The following is a 21261-nucleotide window of genomic DNA, read 5'->3' as shown; positions in this document are numbered from 1 at the left end:
ACATCCTCTCAGTCACCAATGCCGATATGTTACTTTCCTAATAAAATGCAAATCTGTGCTGAATGGGCTGCATTAGAGCAGCCAAGTCCACTTACCACAGTGAGCCTCATCAGACCTATCGGAGCAGTCTGGTTTATAGTCACAGACAAGGTGAGATGCAACACACTTGTTGTCACGGCACAAAAAATCAGTGGCTTCTGGGCAAATCTCAGAAGTCTCTCCCACTGGGGAAAAAGATAAAAGCAAAAAGTCATTTTTATAATATTTTATTCAATATTAGTGGTCTCTTAGTGGTTTTATAGATTCCACACTTAAATAAATGACTGATTTTTAATAGTTGTCCAAGGCAGACTTCTAGACAACCCCACCCACCTCAGTACCACATCCAATTTCTCAGTAAGTTTATGTGGATTGCACTTTCAAAATCACCTTTGATCGGCCGAGGGTTGACCATTATCTATTATCTAAATAAGTCTTATTCAAGACCCTAAAAATGTTTTGCTTTGGTTCTGGCTTAGTTTTCTAGTCTCATTTTCTGCAACTGTCCTCATGAGCACCTGCAATGAAACTACCGTATAAGGTTTCACAGATAGATCACTGGCTCTTCATCCTTCCACGTGTCCACATACATTGCTTCCTTTACCTACCCTGACCATTCCCTCCTGTGCCCCTGGTGGTCTGCTCAACCTCAAGACTCAAGGAAACAGCTGCTCTGTCCCCTTGTTTTGCCTTTTCTTTGTCATCCAAGCCCCAGGTTGGGTACCTACGTTTAATGTCCCCTAAGAACCTTTCTATTCCTATGTGAAATGTTTACCACCTCATATAAGAGCTGTATCACATGTCTGTCTGCCCTCCAGTCTCCAAACCCCTTGGAAACCCAAGTGGTGGATGTGTTTTCTGAGGCCAAACCCAGCATCTAATCGGTAGTTTGTACTTAATTAATGCTGGGTATAATAATTGAAGACATAATGGTTTCATCTCGAGGAAGCTTAGGAAAGTGAATTAACACACAATTTTCAAAGCAATTCACACCTTTTAATTGAACATACAGGGTTCAATTAAATTAATTGAACATAATTAACATACAGTGTTATATTAGTTTCAGGCATATGATACAAAGATTTAATAATTCTATACATTACTCAGTGCTCATCAACATAAGTATACTTTTAATCCTCTTTATGTCTTTCACCCATATCCCCACGCACTTCCCGTCGTAATCATCAGTTTATTCTCTGTATTTAAGAGACTGCTATTTTGTTTGTCTCTTTTTTTGTCTGCTTGGTTTGTTTAATAAATTACACTTCTTAGTGGAATCATATGGTATTTGTCTTTAGCATTATATCCTCTAGGTCCATCCATGGCTGAGTAATATTCCATTTTATTTATATTCCACATCTTTATCCATTCATCTGTGGATGGATACTTGGGTTGCTTTGATATAGTTGGCTATTGTAAATAATGCTGCAATAAACATAAGTGTGAATATCTTTGCGAATTAGTGTTTTCATTTGCTTTGGATAAATACCCAGTAGTGGAATTATGGGATACTACAGTAATTCTATTTTTATTTTTTTTTTAAGTTTATTTATTTATTTTGAGAGATAAAGAGAGATAAACAGAGAGAGAATCCCAAGCAGGCCCTGGACGATCAGCACAGAGCCTGATGTGAGGCTCAAACTCACAAACTATGAGATCATGACCTGAGCTGAAATCAAGAGTCTGCTGCTTAAACCACTGAGCCACCCAGGCATCCCAGTAGTTCTACTTTTAATTTTTAATTTTTTGAGGAAACCCCATACTGTTTTCTGCCATGGCTGCACCAATCTCATTCCAATCAATAATGCACAAGGGTTCTTTTTCACTGCATCCTCAAAAACATTTGCTATTTCTTCTGTGTTCTGTTGCTGTGTTATTGTTTTTTTCCTTTCCTTTGAGTCATTCTGACAGGTGTAAGGTGATAGCTCATTGTTTCGATTGCATTTTTCTGATGGTTAGTGATGTTGAACACTTTTTTCATGTGTCCTCAGGCCCTGTGTATATCTTGTTTGGAAAAATGTCTATGTGTCCTCTGCCCATTTTTAAAATATGATTATTATTTTTATTATTCAGTTTTGGTGTTGAGTTGTGTAAGTTATTTATATATTTTGGGTATTAACCCCTTATTAGACATATCATTTGAAAATATCTTCTCCCATTGAGTAGATTGCCTTTTTGTTTAGTTGATGGTTTCCTTTGTTGTGCAAAAGTTTGTGGGTTTTTGTTGTTGTTGTTTTGCTTTTAGGTCCAATAATTAATTTTGCTTTTGTTTCCCTTGACTATATATATATCTTCCCTTCAGGATATATATAGAGAGAAAAATGTTTCTATGCTTGATAGCAAAGAAATTTCTGCCCATGTTTTCTTCTAGGAATTAGTTTCAGGTCTCATATTTAGGTCTTTAATCCATTCTGAGTTTATTTTTGTGTATGGTGTGAGAAAGTGGTACAGTTTCTTTCTTTTCCATGTAGTTGTCCAGTTTTTCCAACACCATTTTTGAACAGACTGTCTTTTCCCCAATGTATATTGTTGCCTCCTCTATTGTATAACTGCGGGTTTATTTCTAGATTCTCCTATTTTGTTCTATTGATGTATGTGTTTATTTTTATGCCATCACCATGCTATTTTGATTACTACACTTTTGCAGTATATCTTGAAATCTGGGATTGTGATACTCCAGCATTGTTTTTTTTTCAAGACTGCTTTGGTTATTTAGGGTATTTTGTGGTTCCATACAAATTTTAGGAATATTTTTTCTAGTTCTGTGAAAAATGTCATTGGTATTTTGATAGGGATTGCATTAAATCTGTACATTGTTTGAGTAGTATGGCCACTTTAACAATTGTAACAAGTAAATTCAACCATTAAAACTTTTTAAAATGTTTATTTATTTTTGAGAGAGAAAGAGAACAGAGAGTGAGTGGGGGAGGGGCAGAGAGAGAGGGAGACATGGAATCTGAAGCAGGCTCCAGACTCTGAGGTGTCAGCACAGAGCCTGACACAGTTCTCTGGCTCACAAACCATGAGATCATGACCTGAGCCGAAGTCAGATGCTTAACCAACTGAACCACCTAGGCGCCCCAAATTCCACCAAAGATTTAAAGAAGTGTTAATACCAATTCTTTGCAAACAAACTATTCAAAAAAGAAATAAATAAAGAAGAAGGAAAGTTTCCAAATTCATTCTATAAGGCCAGCTTTACCCTGATACTGAAACCAGATATAGACAATACCAAAAAAGAGAACTACAGGCCCATATCTCTGATGAACATGGATGTAAAAATCTTCAATAAAATATTAGCAAACCAGATCCAGCAATACACTAAAAAAATCATTCACCACAATCACGTGGGATTCATTTCCTGGATGCAAGGATGGCTCAATGTTCAAAAATCAATCAACATGACACATTACATTAAATAGAGAAAGGACAAAAACCATACGATCATCTCAGCAGATGCAGAAAAAATTATTTGAGGAAGTACAACATAAATTCATGATAAAAACTGTCAACAAAGAGTAGAACATACTTCAACCTAATAAGGGCCATATATGAAAAATCCACAGTTAACATCATACTCAATGGAGAAAAACTAAGAGCTTTCACTCTAAGATCAGGGAAAAGACAGGTTGTCCACTCTCACCACTTTTATTCAAGGTAGTACTGAAAGCCCTAGCCACAGCAATCAGACAAGAAAAGGAAATAGCATCCAGACTGGTAAGGAGGTAAAATTTTCACTATTTGCAGATGAGGTGATACTATATATAGAAAACCCTAAAGACTCCACCAAACCTGCTAGAACTAATAGATGGATTCAGCAAAGTCACAGCATACAAAATTAATATACAGAAAGTGTTGCATTTCTATACACTAATAATAACATTGCAGAAAGAAAAATTAAGAAAACAGTTCCATTTACAATTGCACCAAAAATAGGGGTGCCTGGGTGGCTCAGTCAGTTAAGCAACTGACTCTTACTTTTGGCTCAGGTCATGATCGCACAGTTTGTGAGCTCGAATCCTGCACTGTCAGTGAAAACCCTGCTTGGGATTCTCTGTCTCCCTGTCTCTCTGCCGCTCCCTCTTTATCTATCTCTAATAAATAGAATTAAAAAAAAGCAAAAAAAATTGCACCAAAAATAATAAAATACCTAGGAAGAAACTTAACCATGGAACTGAAAGACCTGTACTCTGAAAACTATAGAACATTGATGAAAGAAGTTGAAGATGATACCAAAAAATGGAAAGATATTCCACTCTCATGGATTGGAAGAACAAATATTGTTAAAAGTCCATATTACCCAAAGCAATCTACAGCAGTTCACATATCTGAATATCATTGTAAATGAAATTAAGTCCAATGATGATACTTCGTACCTTCAAAGAAGTATGCAGTAAAGGTCCCAAACTACTTTTGCCTAATTCAACAAATTAAATAAAGCTCAGCAATCCCTTTGTTACATAGATTATTATAGGTTCAGAGCCGGTGTGCCTAAGGGGAGGGTAATTAATTCGAGGGGAGGGTAATTTTCTCAAGGTTCGGTAAATCTCTAAGGATTTGATAAAAGTTCATTTCCCTAGTTTTGGAATCATCCCCATAATACAATAGTTAAAGCCTGTATAATTTCTAGAAATAATTTACCAGTAAATTGCAGTATAAATATAAAGAATGAAGAGAAGGCATCTGAGAAAACAGCAAATATATTAACTGTGGGCATCAACAAGAAGAACTAAAGGTCATGTTCATTGAGTGGTTTAGAATCTTTGCCACATAATTTTTAATTAACACTAGTGAGAATTTACAGTTAACCCAGAGCAGTATGTGGATATTATTTAGTATGCAAGTCTGAGCATTGGAGATTATTTTATTTTTCCATGCCATAGGCTGTGGAGCCATATATAATTATCCCACAGAGGAAATGTGTTTTGACTTTAAATACGTAGTTCTTTAGTTTTTAAAAATGACTCAAATAGACTACGTAACTCAATGAGGCTTATTTCCTTAACAATACGGAATAGCAAAGACAGGAAAAGAAATCAAGTCAGTGCTTTGAATTGCAGCAAACCAAGCAATGACTAATTTCTATAGCATATGAGTCTTACCAAGAAAAAACAAAAAAGAGCCTATAATTCTTAAAAAAGGTAGATGTTCTTTAAGACAAGAATATAATCAGACAGTTGCTACCAAAATCATTGCAGTAAATAGAAAAGGTAGATTATTTTAGTGAGAATGTCTTACATGTATTCAGCCATTTTCAATTTATTAATTCAGACAAACTGATAAAAGCAGTATTTACTAACCGGGTTGACAAATATACAAAATTAAAGATAATCCCACATATTCTGTAGTTAATAATGTAAGAATGGAAAGAACACTGGTGTTCGGAATAGAGAGTTGAAGACAATTTGGCTGGCAGAAAATGGCATATAAAAACCACTAGATTAAATATTTATTTTAGAAAAAAAAACTGACAGAGTCCTAAAGACCTAAAACTAAAGCCTAAACTTAAAAATCCTAGAAAGAAGAACAGGTCTATAATATACTATAGCTGTAACATAAAATATTGGATCCCATAAAAGCATGATGTATATGTAAAACTAATCCACTGTGGATTTGAACAAACTGCCACCAACCTGAAAATAATTCCAATTTAAAACAGATTTTATTCTGCTCTGAAACAGAATTTACAACCAAGAAGCTCTTGTACCTTTAATTTTATGTATGGATTAAAATAATTTTATACACAGGGTTCATTATACATAACTAGATATAATCGTTCTATAGACTATATTTGTGGGCAAACACTAGTTTTATCATCTTTTTCAAGGCAAGATATTCAATATGTTCTTAGTTTCAGACAGTAAGTTTCACGTGGGCATGTGTATTTTAAGCACCTTCATTTTTCATGCAGAATATACTTATCATATGCAAGACATAAAAGACATAATGGGCATATTCTCTGCCTTTGAAGGCCATGCTATTGACTTGGTAATGTCATGTCTTCTTAGGTGACTCTTCACTCTGACAGTTTCTCAGGTTTCTCAGGTTGCTGATGACTTACATTTGGAGAGTACTGGCCAAGTATTTTGTAAGATACCTTTCTACTGGCATTATTTTCCTCCTCTTGATAGAATTAATGGGTTTGGGGAAGAAAGAATACAGAGGTGTTATTTTCATCACCTAATGACAAGGGTACACGCTATTAATAGGACTTGGCACTGTTTCTGTTGACCTTGTTCCCCTGTCTGGTGAACCATGATTCTCCACCGTAAAGTTACTCTTTTTCTATCCCTTTCCATACTGCATTCTTTGGAAGGAAATTACTGGGTGCAGGCCACATCTAAGGTGAACTATGCTCTCTTCCTTCAGGGCACAGAATCTACATTGATTAATCTAAGTTAATTATTTGGAATTCTTAGACATGGGAACGTTGTCTCTTCTCTCTCATTTATGTATTTATTCAGTCAATATTTATATTGTTATGGACTCAAGAACATGTATAATTTGAGTCATAATGGAAGGCAACTTTGTTGCTCAAACTGTGCAAGCTTTGGCCAAGAGGAGCTCTTTTAATTGGCTCCTCTGTCCCTTTGACACACCCCATCAATGTAAACTTTTCTCTTTTTTTTACAACGTAGACTTTTCTTTTTACATACTACCTTATGTTCTAGCACTCTCGGTTGCTTCACGCTCATCTTGTGTGTTTCTTGGCCCAGTCCTAGAATTTCTCCAAGAAGCCTTGATTCTTTTTAATGGAACATGCTATCAGAAACCAATCTCTGGGGACTACATTGCTTCTTGCCATTAAGGTGTCATTGTTCCTAAGCTATAATGACTATATGTTTACATCCAGCGATGTTATCAATTTGGAATCTTATTTATTCATCCTAGAAACACGTATTGAGCAATTGCCAGACAACATGGTGGACACTGCAATAGTTCTTACCTTCAAAGAATTTACAACCTGGTGATAAAAGCGTATTCGTAATACATGTTTAGCCCTATAATTAAACGCATGCATGTGTTGCTCTCAGACAACAGTAAAAAGTAGTACTAGCTTATAGTGTTGCATTAATAAATATTTAATACAGTTGATCTAATTCAGTTGATGGCCTTTCAAAGTGTCTATCATCTCCGTTGGTCATTTAACCAATTAGAAAGATAGACCAGACCACCTGACTGAGACCAAGTACTTTCTTATGAATTTCCTTTTTAAAACTCCATCCTTGTTGGTTTCCTTAACACGTCAGTTTGGCAACATGTTGAAAATATGGAAGATTCAGATCTGTTTGAAGAAAGAGCAACATCTGGTGTAGAGGAGAAATAGGCTAAAGAGTATTTTGGAAAAAAATCATGCACCTCAAACCTCCCTTCACAGATGAACTGCTTATTTCTCTTGAGTGCTCTCTGGTTCTAGAAATGCTATCAGGGGCAAGTTTGCAAGTGAAAGGAGATCTCAACACTGCTGAGGGCTTAATATCGCCTGACCTGTATTTTCAAGCATCCGGAAATTAACAATACCTTCCATAGTTTCTATTCAGCAGGAGCATTTAAATCCACCTTATGTTAGAAAAATTGCTAGGTTTTAAGAAGGTCAGTGCACATACATATCAGACAATTCACAGCAGGACTTCTGAAAATGCAACCTCAGTGATCTCGTGTTGAAATTATCGGAAGTGTTATCAGAGTTACTCCCCCATGTCTTAGTGTTTAGGGACACATAAAAAATGAGATTTGACTGGTGATATACAGAAGCAAGGTGCACACTAAATGGGAAATATCCTAAAGACTGATTTTTCATGTTTGTACGCAAAAAAGGCGACTTTATAAACTGCTCCTCGGCATGAGACTCAGATTTTCAACTTTTAAGATTTTTTTTTCTTAGATCTGGACATATGTTAAATATCCAGTTTTCTTTATGGACTCTTCATATTATTTAAGAGCAATAGAGGCACCTGGGTGGCTCAGTCAGTTAAGCATCCGACTTAGCTCAGGTGATGATCTCAGTGTTCATGGGTTTGAGCCCTGCATCGGGCTCTATGCTGACAGCTCAGAGCCTGGAGCTGGCTTCGGATTGTGTGTGTCTCTCTCTCTACCCCTCCCCCACTCATACTCTGTGTCTCTATCTCTCAAAAATAAATAAACATTAAAATAAAAAAAGAACAAGAGATTGCTGAACCCTATGCCATACACACATCAAATCAGTGACTTAACGGTTTAGACAAAAATTATTATTAGAAGGCCCGAGAAGAAGGAGGGAGAAATTAGAAGAAAACAAAACACCACCACCAACAAAACTCAGAATGTGATACCTTTATGCAAGAACACTTTCAGTAGTTTAGTGATTCAGACGTCCTCACTTTCTCCCACCTCTTTTCTATCCTTCATATCCTTGTTCAGCTATCTGATGAGTACCTGATTGCCATTTCAAAAGAAGCATCAACCCTTTCCATTCTGGACCTCACAGTTGCCTCTGATATGCCAAAAATGCCTTCTTTTTCTAAACCCTCAGTTCCTTTAGGTCCTTGGCTAAACGAATGAATCCTTTTCCCACTACTCTGCCATTTCTTCACCTTCCTTCTCATCTTGGCTCCTTTTCCAGGGCAAGTCTTTTAAATGCTAGCAGAACAAATTGTAACCCTGCTTTATTTTCCTCTGCTCTTCCTTGGGCATCATGGTTTTATTTGCCACCTGGGGGCTGATAATCTGATATCCACATCTCAATCTGTATGTTTTCCTGAGTTGAGAACCTTACGATACATTGTCTGTTGGATTTTTCTACAACATGTCACACATGATAAACATGACAAAAAGATGCACATGCTGCCTTCTTTTGCCTGTTACTTTATCTTTCCCTACTTCCGGCCTCACAAATATACCTCGTAATGCTCATCTATGCATGGTCCACAGATGCACATCTTTTTCACCCATTTTTGCCTTTATTACGTTTCTATGCGCTCATCTCATAATCATTAGCAAAAATGACCTTGATTTTCTTAAGGTTGGTAAAATTGGTTTCAGAGAAAGAAACTCAAAAAGAATATAAGCAGTTAATCGCATCTATTATTGATCTATGTTGGTCTGACTGTAGAAGGAGGAGGACTACAACAATGGCCAATAATACACGAATCCCATGTAAAAAAATATATAGCCTTCCTAAGTTTATAAGGTTCTAGCGCCTCTCTGATTTCTATATCATTAATGGACTTTAATGAAGAATAAGAGATTTTGAAATGCTGAACAATCTAATTCAGACTTTTTAATTAGCTCATCTTGTCTATTATTTATGTAGTAAGGTTACTCCAGGACACTGTTATATAATTTTCAATTTATGTGCAAATTTCAGGGTCAAACAATGATCAAGTTATGCTTTTCTGCATAAAATGAATACAAACAAGTCTAATAACAGTATTATCTTTGACCCTTGCTATTGAACTCCCTCATATTTGTAAGATGTATAAAATTTTATTCTGCGCTCTATCGTCAATAGAGTATTTCAATCAGATCTTCAGAATTTAATAGGAGCACTGTGGACCGATGATGATTATTAAAGTTGAGACTCAAACATTTGGAGGTACTCTGTAATTATAAACTAATTTACAAAAAATTTCAATATTTAAAATATTTTTTAACAAAATCTTAACATCTGCCTGAGTAAAATCTGTAATAGCTGTGTGATTTGGTTAAATTAATTGATCTTTCTTTTAAGTTTTTTTTTTTTTAAGTTTATTTATTTATTTTGAGAAAGAGAGAGAACAGGGGAGGGGCAGAGAGAGAGAATCCCAAACAACCGTGAGATCTCTCAAACCGTGAGATCATGACCCAAGCCAAAATCAAGAGTCAGATGCTTAACTGACTGACCCACTCAGCCACCCCAAATTACTTGATCTTTCTGAGGAGCAGAACCCTTCTCTGACAGATGCAGATATTCAAGTTCCTATATGGATTTGATGTGAACATTAAATGAGATAATGTATGCAGAGTTTTCAGTATATGCTGGACAGTTTGGTAAATGTTCTATTAATGTTAGCGTTTCCATATTTTCTTGATTATTGACTGCTTGCTGTCTCAAAACCTTAATTTCTTTATGTATAAAATGGGTTCTTATAAGATTTAGCTGAAATAAAATATATAAAGCTGGTGAAATTGTCCTTGATTTATAGGTGTTGGAAGTCGTAATTCATTCATCCTACGCCAGCATTCTTTCTATAACAAAACACTATTTGTGAAAACATTAATAATATTTTATATTATCATTTACTTTTTTAAAACATTTTTTTAAGTTTATTTATTTTGAGAGAGAGAGAGAGAAAGCACGAGTTGGGGAGGGGCAGAAAGAGGGAGAGAGAGAAGAGAGAGAGAATCCCAAGCAAGCTACACACTGTGAGTGTGGAGCTCCATGCAGGGCTTGAACTCCCAAGTCGTGAGCTCATGACCTGAGCCAAAGACAGATACTTAACTAACTGAGCCACCCAGGCACCCCTATATTATCATTTACTTTCTAAACAGAATTAGAAAATGATATCAGTATTAACAGATTGTACTAATTGTTGATTACAATATGCTATGTATTGTTTTAATTACTCTGCAAAGATTAAATCAATACATTTTCACAGTAACTCAATTTTATAGAAGAGGCACAGTGTGGTTAACTAACTTGTCCCAGTCCACACAGCTGAGAAATTGTAGCATTAAAATTCAAACTCAGGCAATGATTTCAAAGCCTATCAGGCTATATAATATCTAAGATATTGGTTTTCCAATCAAAAGAAATCAAAATGAGAATATAATTAAAGTGCATGTTCTATACTTTTAAGGAAATTTGGATAATGATAAAAATATTTAATAGTAGAGGTTTTCTTAGAACACAAAATAATACTTTTAGACTAGAAACACCTGGGTGATCAATAGATTCACTGTCAAACTCAACATTGTATTTAAATTGCTTAATATGTTTCATAACTTATTTTAAAGAAAAGCTCACCAAACAGTACATTATTTCCTAAAGACTAAAGCAAGACTGACATCTGGGGAAAAGATGTACATTTTATATGGCTAAGCTTTCAAAAAAATATATTATAATTTTTCATAATACATGTTACAAAACATCCCAAACACCTTCATGTTAATACTGTATTTGACATTTTTAAAAAATATTATGGACAGAAAATCATTTTTCGACTAGCAGTTTTGGCAGTGTTAGATTTTAGTCACCTTATTAAGACCATCTAAGAGGAAATATCTACATTGTGTAACAAAATATTGAAATATGTTTTCACATATAGGAGTCTTCAAAGCCAGAAATGGAATGGATTCAGCCAACTGGAAACTGCTATTGAAATCTGCAGACAACTTCACTGGCTCAGGACCTACTCATGGCAGGGATTTATTGGAGCCTCCCACACAAAAGTGAATAGCCGACTTATACCTGCTGCCTTAGAGTTAATGGGAAACCTGCCCCTGAGAAGTGGTAGATGGATATATATGGATATGAATATGGATGCATATACATATGGCCATACAAATATATGTATATGTATATGTATATTTATATGTATATGTATATGTATATGTATATGTATGTCTATGATATCCAGTATCATATACATATGAATAACAAAAGGCAAACAAAAAGCCAAGACACTCCTGTGAAAGATCAAAGTCAAGAGACTATATACTTCAGATAAATAAACTTAATTAAACATTATAATAAGCAAGATGGTGTGGAAATAACAAAGGGGTAGACTGACAGACCACTGAAGCATAAAAAAAGACCTAGAACTAAGCCTCATGTCTTTAGGAATTTGATTTCTGGCAGACCTGACATGTAGATCGGAAGGAGAGGAATGCACAGGGACATCAGAGAGTACGTAAAGATTTTACAATAGGGATAAAGGAATAGAGTTTTAAGGAAAGTGATCTTTAGAACTCCATTTCTAAATATGAAGCTTCTTAAAATGGACGTGCCCGTGAATGCACCTGTGATCAGCCCGGCTTTCCTTTGTGCACTTCATTTTGGAACCATCCTTGTCACTTTACAGAAGACAGACCTTTGCATCTTTCCCTCTATTTGATGTTCAGAAATATATATGGGCAGGCTGTGGCAGTAGAGATGTAATATTTTTAGCTCATTTAATGTCTCACATGTTTTAGCCCCTATTTTCAAAAAAAATGCTTCATTTAGACGGAATTTCATGAGATTGAAATTTAAAAAATTAGCATGAAACCATTTATACAATAGGATTTACTGCCAAAGCACATCACTAAAAATAAAGCTATTTTTTTAATTGAGAAAGCTGAAATACAAATGTGAATAAGTTTGATATTTACAGGCTCTCATCCACGTTGCCTTTGGAAGTTTATACAAATCAGCACTGCATACAGTAAAAGCTAGAGAAGTTGACACATCTATGGAAAAATGAAAGTGCTCACTACATTACTAGTAGCTACAACTTGGAAGTTCAGTTCATCACCTCACAAAACTGATTCTCTGTAATGACATCACTGTCCTTGAAGAATGAATATCAGAAGTCACTGTTCAACAGACTGTGTCACAGACTATGGGAGATCAAAAAAATCTATGCGTGAGAGCAAAGAAATTATGTTACTGACAAGAAGATAGACAAATGGCCAATAAGCACATGAAAAGGTGCTGGCCATCACTAATGGAAATTAGAAAAATGCAAATCTAAACCAAAATAAGATACCACCTCATACCCATTAGAATGACTGTTATTAAAAAAAAAAAAAATCAGGGGCACCTGATCTATTAAGCGACCGAATCTTGATTTCAGCTCAGGTCATGATCTCACCGTTTGTGAGATCGAGTCCCATGTCAGGCACAGTGCTGACAGCAAGGAGGCTGCTTGAGATTCTCTCTCTCCTCTGTCTCTGCCCCTCCCCCAGTCTTGCTTTCTCTCTCTCTCTCTCAAAATAAATAAATAAACATTTTTAGAGATATCAAGTTTTGGGGGGAATATGGAGAAACTGGAATGCTTGTGTGCTGCTGTTGAGAATGGCTCAGTGACCACAAGTAACAGAACGGGGGCCTTGAAAAAACTAAAATATGATTACCATATGACACAACAATTCCACTTTTGGACATAAAACTAAAAAGCAAACAAACCAACAACAACAAAAAAACCAAAATGAAATCGAGGCCTCAGGTATCTATACACCCACATTCATAGCAGCATTCACCAGAGCCACAAGGTGGAAGTTATCCAAGTGCACGCTGACAGAAGAATGGATAAATAAAATACGTTATATACCTAAAATGGAATATAATTCAGCCGTAAAATGAAGGAAATTCTGCTGTATGCTACAACATGGAGAAGCATCTTATGCAAGTGAAGTAAGCAAATCACAACACCTATATGAGGCACTTAATCAAATGCACAGAAAGTAGAATGCTGGTTGCCAGGGGCCAGGGATGGGGGGACATGGGGAGCTACTATTTACTGGGTACAGAGTTCCAGTTTTACAGGATGAGGAGTGATTAGATAGATGATGGCGATGGTAACACAACAATGTAAATATCTTCGGGTCATTGAACTGTACACTTAAAAACGATTAAGATGGTAAATTTTATGTTCTGTGGATTTTACCACAATTAAGAAAATGTTTAAAGGCAAAAATATTTGCTGATTGTCTACTGAAGGCTGGGCACCGTGCTAGGAGCAGGTGTTATGCAAAGCCTGGCTTTATGTTCAACTTAAATTTGGAAACGGTTTTACATTTTAAGTACACATAAGAAATTTCCAAAGTATAGATAATGCGCTTAATTTGTGGACAGTAACTTGGGGAATCATTTTATTCTAACATTAAGCTGAAGATATAATTTAAAATACTCTTCTTTTATATGCATAATAAGGGCTCACATTACTGGCTACACATTAGAATTACCTAAAGCCTGAAAAATTATGGAAGCCTGAACTCCATACCCAGAGATAACAGTTTAATTGGTCAGGAATGAGGTCTGGGTAGAGATATTATTTTAAGCTCCCCAAGAGATTTTAGTGTGCTGCCAGGGTTGAGTGCCACAATCACTGATGCATTTCACAAAAGGAAGTAAAATTGTTTTAGCAAATTCAGCAAAGAAGAATGAGAGAGAAAGAGCAGGGCAAGAGAGAACCACAAAAAGAGAAAAAGAGAAAGGAAAGAAAACAAAGGTTTGCCTTCTCACAAAAACACAGTTTTCATAGTAGACTATGTCTAACATTAGCAACAGAAACAATGAGAAAAAAGGCTATAAAATTATGCAGGGAGAGGACTGATTTCTGCACATGGGCTTTCTGGGATCCTGGACAACTGGAGATTCTAAATTTTTCAGGTCATCTGATCACAGGCTACAGTTGACCTTTTGTACAAGGACTCCACCTGCCTCACAGTGCATATGTCCTCATGGTCTCTTGAAGACATTCCATAACTTATGGGCAAGTGCACCCCATGCCTCCCAAAAACTGTATTCCACTCAACTTCATTTCAAAGTACTTACAATATTTAATATGTACTGAGATAATATTCAATCAATGACTCAACTCATAAAAGTATATCTTGGCATAAAATAGCTCATGCTAATGATGATCTAGAGATATATTAACAGTAGTAACAGATCAATTAGTGAATAATAAAATGATGAACTTAACATTTTCATTTCTTTTTGGTTTACTTTCTTTGTTTTATAATTCAGTCAACATATTTAGCTTTAGTATAGAATAAAAGAACCTTTTAATACTTTGGACTATGCTTATATTTAAAGCAATTAAGAAAATGAAAGCATCACCCTTCCAAATGAATTCCTATGAGTCCTTGATAATCAGGATAATCACCTAATTCCACATTTTAGTTTCCACCAGAGTAAGACAATTAAGAGAATTCTAATTAACCACTAAGAAATAAACAACTAAAATGAAACTAGGGTGTTCCCTCAGTGCAAAGCACAACAAATTAAAAAATAAAATAGATCACACTACTAGGAAAGTAAAATGTTACCAGCATGTTGTAAAAAAGAAAACAACAACAACAACAACAACAACAACATGGTGAATTGTTTGGGTAGGGAACTTGGGAAAAAGCAACAACAAAATATATAAAACATAATAAAAGTTAGACAAAATATGGTGATGGAGAAGTATGGTGCAAAGACATTTCAATATAAGCACTAAAATATAAAGATGAAAAACAGAAAAACATGAAGAACATTTTTAATTTCAGAGTATTTCTTAAACTTAATGACAAAAGCAAACCTATAAAGTAAAACCTTCATTAAATTAAATTCAATTAAATAGAACAGAATTAAATTAAACCAAGTAAATGAAATGTTCTCAGTGAAAGTTCTATAAACAATATGAAAAGACAATTAAAAGCATGAAAAACATGTTTAGTATATATCTTATAAAATGGTTTATATAATCAGTGAAGAAAGAGCATGTCCCAAATAACACAAGAAAGCAAACAACTAAATAGAAATCTTTGGCAAGGAAATGAATGGGCAATTCTCTCTCTCTTTCTCTCTCTTTTTTTTTTCTGATTTTATTTTTTTATGTCAATCATACCCCAATAGAGTGGTTTATTTATTTTTTGTAGATTTTTTAAAATATAATTTAGTGTCAAATTGGCTTACATACAACACCCAGTGCTCATCCCAACAAATGCTCTCCTCATTGTCCATCACCCATTTTCCCCTCTCCCCCACTCCCCCATCCACCCTGTTTTTTCTCTGTATTTAAGAGTCTCTTGTGGTTTGCCTCCCTCCCTCTCTGTTTGTAACTATTTTTCCCCCTTCCCTTCCCCCATGGTCTTCTGTTAAGTTTCTCAAGACCCACATATGAGTGAAAACATATGATATCTGTCCTTCTCTGCATGACTTATTTCACTCAGCATAATACCTTCTGGTTCCATCCACGTTGCTGCAAATGGCATGATTTCATTCTTTCTCATTGCCAAGTAGTATAAATTGTATATATAAACCACATCTTCTTTATCCATTCATCAGTTGATGGACATTTAGGCTCTTTCCATAATTTAGCTATTGTTGAAAGCAGTGCTATAAACATTGGGGTACAAGTGCCCCGATGTAACAGCATTCCTGTATCCCTTGGGTAAATTCCTAGTACTTCTATTGCTGAGTCACAGGGTAGTTCTATTTTTAATTTTTTAAGGAACCTCCGTACTCTTTTCCAAAGTGGCTATACCAGTTTGCATTCCCACCAACAGTGCAAGAGGGTTCCCATTTCTCCACATCCTCGCCAGCATCTGTAGTTTCCTCATTTGTTCACTTTAGCCACTCTGACCAGTGTGAGGTGGTATCTCAGTGTGCTTTTGATTTGTATTTCCTTCAATGATGAGTGACGTTGAGCATCTTTTCATGTGTCTATTGGCCGTCTGGATGTCTTCTTTGGAAAGTGTCTATTCACGTCTTCTGCCCATTTCTTCACTGGATTATTTGCTTTTCGGGTGTTGAGTTTGGTAAGTTCTTCATAGATTTTGGATACTAATCCTTTATCTGATATGTCATTTGTAAATATCTTCTCCATACCGTCATTGCCTTTTAATTCTGTTGATTGTTTCCTTTGCAGTGCAGAAGCTTTTTTATCTTGATGAGGTTGCAATAGTTCATTTTTGCTTTTAATTCCCTTGCCTTTGGAGATGTGTTGAGTAAGATATTGCTGAAGCTGAGCTCAAAGAAGTTGTTGCCTGCTTTCTCCTCTAGGGTTTTGATGCTTTCCTATCTCACATTTAGGTCTTTCATCCATTTTGAGTTTATTTTTGTGTGTGGTGTAAGAAAGTGGTCTAGTTTCATTCTTCTGCATGTTGCTGTCCAACTTTCCCAGCACGATTTGTTAAACAGACTGTCTTTTTTTGAATGGGCAATTCTCAAAAGAAATATGAATGACCAATAATGAGCATATTGGTTAAAAAAAAAGATTTAACCTCAGTATTAATTGTGTATGTAAATTAAAACACTCTATCAATTCACTTACTAAATTAGAAAATATTTCCTGGTCAAGAAATTACGAAAAAGGAAAACAATCTTGAGGGAAGACAGGGGGGTTTAAGAAAGGTTTAAGGGCATGACTTATGGGGAGACACCCAAATTCTGAGAACTAAGCAGTAGTCACCCTTAGCAGAGAGCATATGGAGAAACAACAAAGAACAGGATGTTGTGAAGAAGGGTTTGACAATATACCTTTAAAGTCATAATTCTGTATGCTCTTAGGCTGAGAAATTGCCTAGTAGGAACTTCTGGTAGGCTATTAGGTCTCTAAACAAATACTCACTCCCTTCTTCTTCCTTAGTTTTAAATAAACACATGCCTTGGGTTTCCTCATGGTTTGAACATGCGACAGAATTTTGGCTAATTAGTTATAAGTTAAATTGATATGCAATGTTTATAAGGAAAACTTTAAAAAAAATTTTAAAGTTTATTTGGTTATTTTATTTATTTTGAGAGAGAGGGAGGGAGACAGAGAGGTGGGGAGCATGGGTGGGGGAAGGGCAGAGAGAGATCCCAAGCAGGTTCAGCACTGTCAGGGCAGAGTGACACAGGGCTTGAACCCATGAACCATGAAATCATGATCTGAGCTGAAACCAAGAGTCAGATGCTCAACTTACTGAGACACCAGGTGCCCCGTCTTTTAAATTACGCTTGGTATATGCTCTTTGCCTCTTTCTCCACCTTTTTTTTCTTCCCTGCCAGCTGAAAGGTACACATAAAGACTAGAGCTAAAAGTGCCTATCCTGAACTGTCATCTTCCCCACAATTGTCCATAGACCCTTCCCCCCTTCTCTGTTCCTACTGCATACTCTAAGTCGATAATGAATAATGTATTCATCTGTGTACTATACTTCAACACTTGTCTGTGGGAAGTATTATGTTAATATTTGTTGCTTGAGTGATTTGTTGCGTGAACATTCTAAGAATACATTGTCAATGTGCTCCCCATGGACTTGTTTATTGTTTACCTCATTCCCTTCATGTGATGATTCCCTCTCATCCAAATGGTCACCAGGCTGGGGTCCCAGTAGGCTTATGTATACCATAAGTCTGATGATGGTCATTTGACACAAGCTCAGTCAATCAGAGTCCCCTAACAGAGAACTTAGAAATATAACTAATGGGTTTCTGCAACAATTATGAGGTGTAGTCGTGTGTTCTGCTTATGCATGGTGAAGCGGAGAAAGCTGGTTCCACAGAGTGAGGGCAGTGAAACAGATGTACAGAGAGATGCAGTTAAGAGACAAGAGGCCCAGAAAAAGCACAACTCAAGATCCCTCTTCAATCTTGGTTTTAGAATGTTCCTGAAGCTGGACTGTGTTCCTGATCTTGGGTTTCCTCAGATTCTTGCTATCCTTAAATAAACTCCCTTTGTGTTTAATACTATTGGCAATTAAACTAGACCTAATTAATCTAGAGACTTCCCAGAAATTATCATGAGAATGTATAAAGACCAAAAGACCAAAAAGCAAACTAGTGGAAAGAAATCCAAACCACACTTGGTTTCTTTTGCTGAGCTCTTTCCTGACCTTTGAATCAACAATTTAAAACTTTGTATTTCCCAAATCCGCTGAGGCAACTCTCCAGACAATTGGTGTGACTTATTTTGCTCAAATCCTTCAAGAACCCATTCTGTATTAAACATCTTTATTCCTTTCTTAAAAGAAACTATGTATGTGCAGGGGTCTGGTTTGACCTTGGCACCCACTAGGTGTCCAGTATGTATCAGTTTCCTTTTACTGTCTCCATTTTTACATATGCAATGCATGTTTCCGTAGAACAATGGAGATTGTATGCAAGTGGCCAGTGAGGGAATTGGGCCAATACAACACAGAAGTAGTGTTGATTCCTACATGATTTTCTTCACTAATGTCTTTGCCACCAAGGAGGTATAGCAACACAGCTGAGCCAGAGAGCCAAGAAAAGATACAGGCTGTTCAGCAAGTTCTTTACCTAGTCCACTCATTCTCCACATGCTCTCTTTTGGAAGTACTTATGTATTGCATAGTTTTCCCAGTCTTTGGGCACTTTTTCCTTGTCTCCAAAATTAAATGGTCTTAATGTTTAAGTTTATTTATTTATGCTGAGGGAGACAGCCAAGAGTGAGTGTGCATGAGTGGGGAGGGGCCGAGAGAGAGAATCCCAAGCAGGCTCCATGCTGTCAGTGCACAGCCCAACATGGAGCTTGATGTCACGAAATGAACTGTGAAACCATGACCTGAGCCGAAACTAAGAGTCTGATGCTTAACCAACTGAGCCACCTAGACACCCCTTAAGCTTTTTTTATACCACCCTTCCATCACGATTTCTTGCTTGCCAACTCAACCCCCTTTTTAGGTAAAGTAATACATTTACTGAAAAGTTCCTCTATTATAATCTTAAAATGCTTTATACTGTGCTAGTATTTTTATTATGGTGGTTATTGTTTATATTAGCAGTCTACAACTCAGTTACCTATGCTTATAGTGGCTTGCCCCAATCCTATTTTCCCATAAGTCCTTTTTCTCATGTGATTATTCAAAATATGAGGTTTTTCAGAAACTCATATATGCCTCTGTGTATATGTGTTCCATCAAATAGACAAGAAATTTCGTTTCTAGCCTTGGCTTAATATATACATACAAATTTTATTGAAACCTAGTTCTTTATGTTTGATCCAATTAAGTTTCTTGAGTTCTACCTCTATTTATTTAAAGTACACCTGTAGCTTGTATATATATTGGTAATAATATTTCAAAACTAAAGAACATACCATTCAACTGAGTAATATAAAAATTAAAAAAGATTTATCATTAATTTAAAATGGACGTCTTATTGATATGAATATTAATTTTGAATAGAAAATCATTGTTAAAATATAGTTCAGTAAAAACTGAAGTGCCATATCATCATAAATACTCTATGCAATGGTCTTACTGGCCAAGATACTAAATGTGGAAATGTTCATTGTAATTAAAACAGATTCTAATTAGAAACTACATGAACCAAGTATAATGTTAGTTTTCAGATTTATAGTGGCCTTAATAGGGGTATTTCAAAGGATATTTCAACCATACTGAAATGTATGCTCAAATAATTATTTTTCCTTAATATTATGAATGAATCAAGTTATATCATTGTGCCTGGATCATAATCAAGTATAATCACATCAATTATAGTATTTAGTTTATTGCTGTGATATGATTATAATCACAGCTTTAAATATGGACCTTTTTGACAATGGAACACTAATCTTATCAGTCATACTAAAAGTTAAATATCTGATTATTTTCTAGGTATGTAATAAATGATTTCAATATAATATTGAAGTAACTGGATCTATCCATGTCTTTGATTTTTTTTTAATTTAAAATAGCTGATTAAAAATATAATAAACTCAATTGCATAGTTCAGTGTTTAAAAATATGGGCATGGGACCAAGAACAAGAATCTATGCCCTGATTTTACAAGAAGCAAATAAATCAGTTCTAAGGCTTATTGAAGAACTATGTTGGTGGTTGACTGTGACAATGAAGCGTCTCTCCTGAGGCCTTCTCAAATCAATTCAAGCAATAAAACAAAATGAGGGCCATAGCCGGCAATGATTGGGAGCAGGGGGTTGGTTCCACAAAGACTCTCCACCTCTTGCTTCTGAATTTGGCTTAGTGTCAACTTTTTTCCTCCTGACTACTTTCCCCACAAGTCTAGAGCCAGGGTTGCTGAAAGTTCTGCAAATTATTTAGCATATTAGAATTGGAAAGGTAAGTATCCTTCTTTTTTACATCTTCAGCTTGAGAAAATCTGCAAAGGATTGATAGCTTGGTTGTGATTTCTTTTTGCTCATTACTCAAGCCACCACAATCCTCAGGATGTAACCTCAAAGACAGAAACGTATCTGCTCCCAAGGTTACAATGTTGGACAACCCAATGTCAAATACAACCCTGCATATGTACAGTAGAATTCTATGATAGCTCTAGCTATAGAAGTATTCCCCTCTGGAATACAGGAAATCACATGGCATGTTAGGTAAGACTAAGTAGATTATAGGACACAAAAAAAATAACTCCCAAATATCAGAAACACCATTTTTAGAGGGTCACTTAGTATACATATCTGAAAAAAAAAGTGTGAGAGAGACTTTCTCCTGGGACCAGGCAGATGGAGACAAAACATCTGGAAAATAAGGCCTCCTCTACCACAGCATTAGGAGGGAGACCCAGAGGGTTGTCCACCAGCTTGTCAA

General features: G+C 35.8%; 1 protein-coding gene across 1 annotated transcript in view; it reads right to left on the bottom strand.

Annotated features, from left to right (window-relative positions):
- Positions 1–21261, bottom strand: part of MALRD1 (MAM and LDL receptor class A domain containing 1) — a 778752-nt gene that overhangs the window by 233548 nt on the left and 523943 nt on the right. The window contains exon 34 of the mRNA XM_042993660.1: positions 96–224. Coding sequence (XP_042849594.1) covers positions 96–224 — 129 coding nt within the window. The remainder of the gene's footprint in view (positions 1–95; positions 225–21261) is intronic.

The sequence above is a fragment of the Panthera tigris genome, chromosome B4 (assembly GCF_018350195.1).
Source record: "Panthera tigris isolate Pti1 chromosome B4, P.tigris_Pti1_mat1.1, whole genome shotgun sequence".
Lineage (NCBI taxonomy): Eukaryota > Metazoa > Chordata > Mammalia > Carnivora > Felidae > Panthera > Panthera tigris.
The sequence above is the reverse complement of the archived record's forward strand: the minus strand, read 5'-3'. Positions and strand labels throughout refer to the sequence as shown.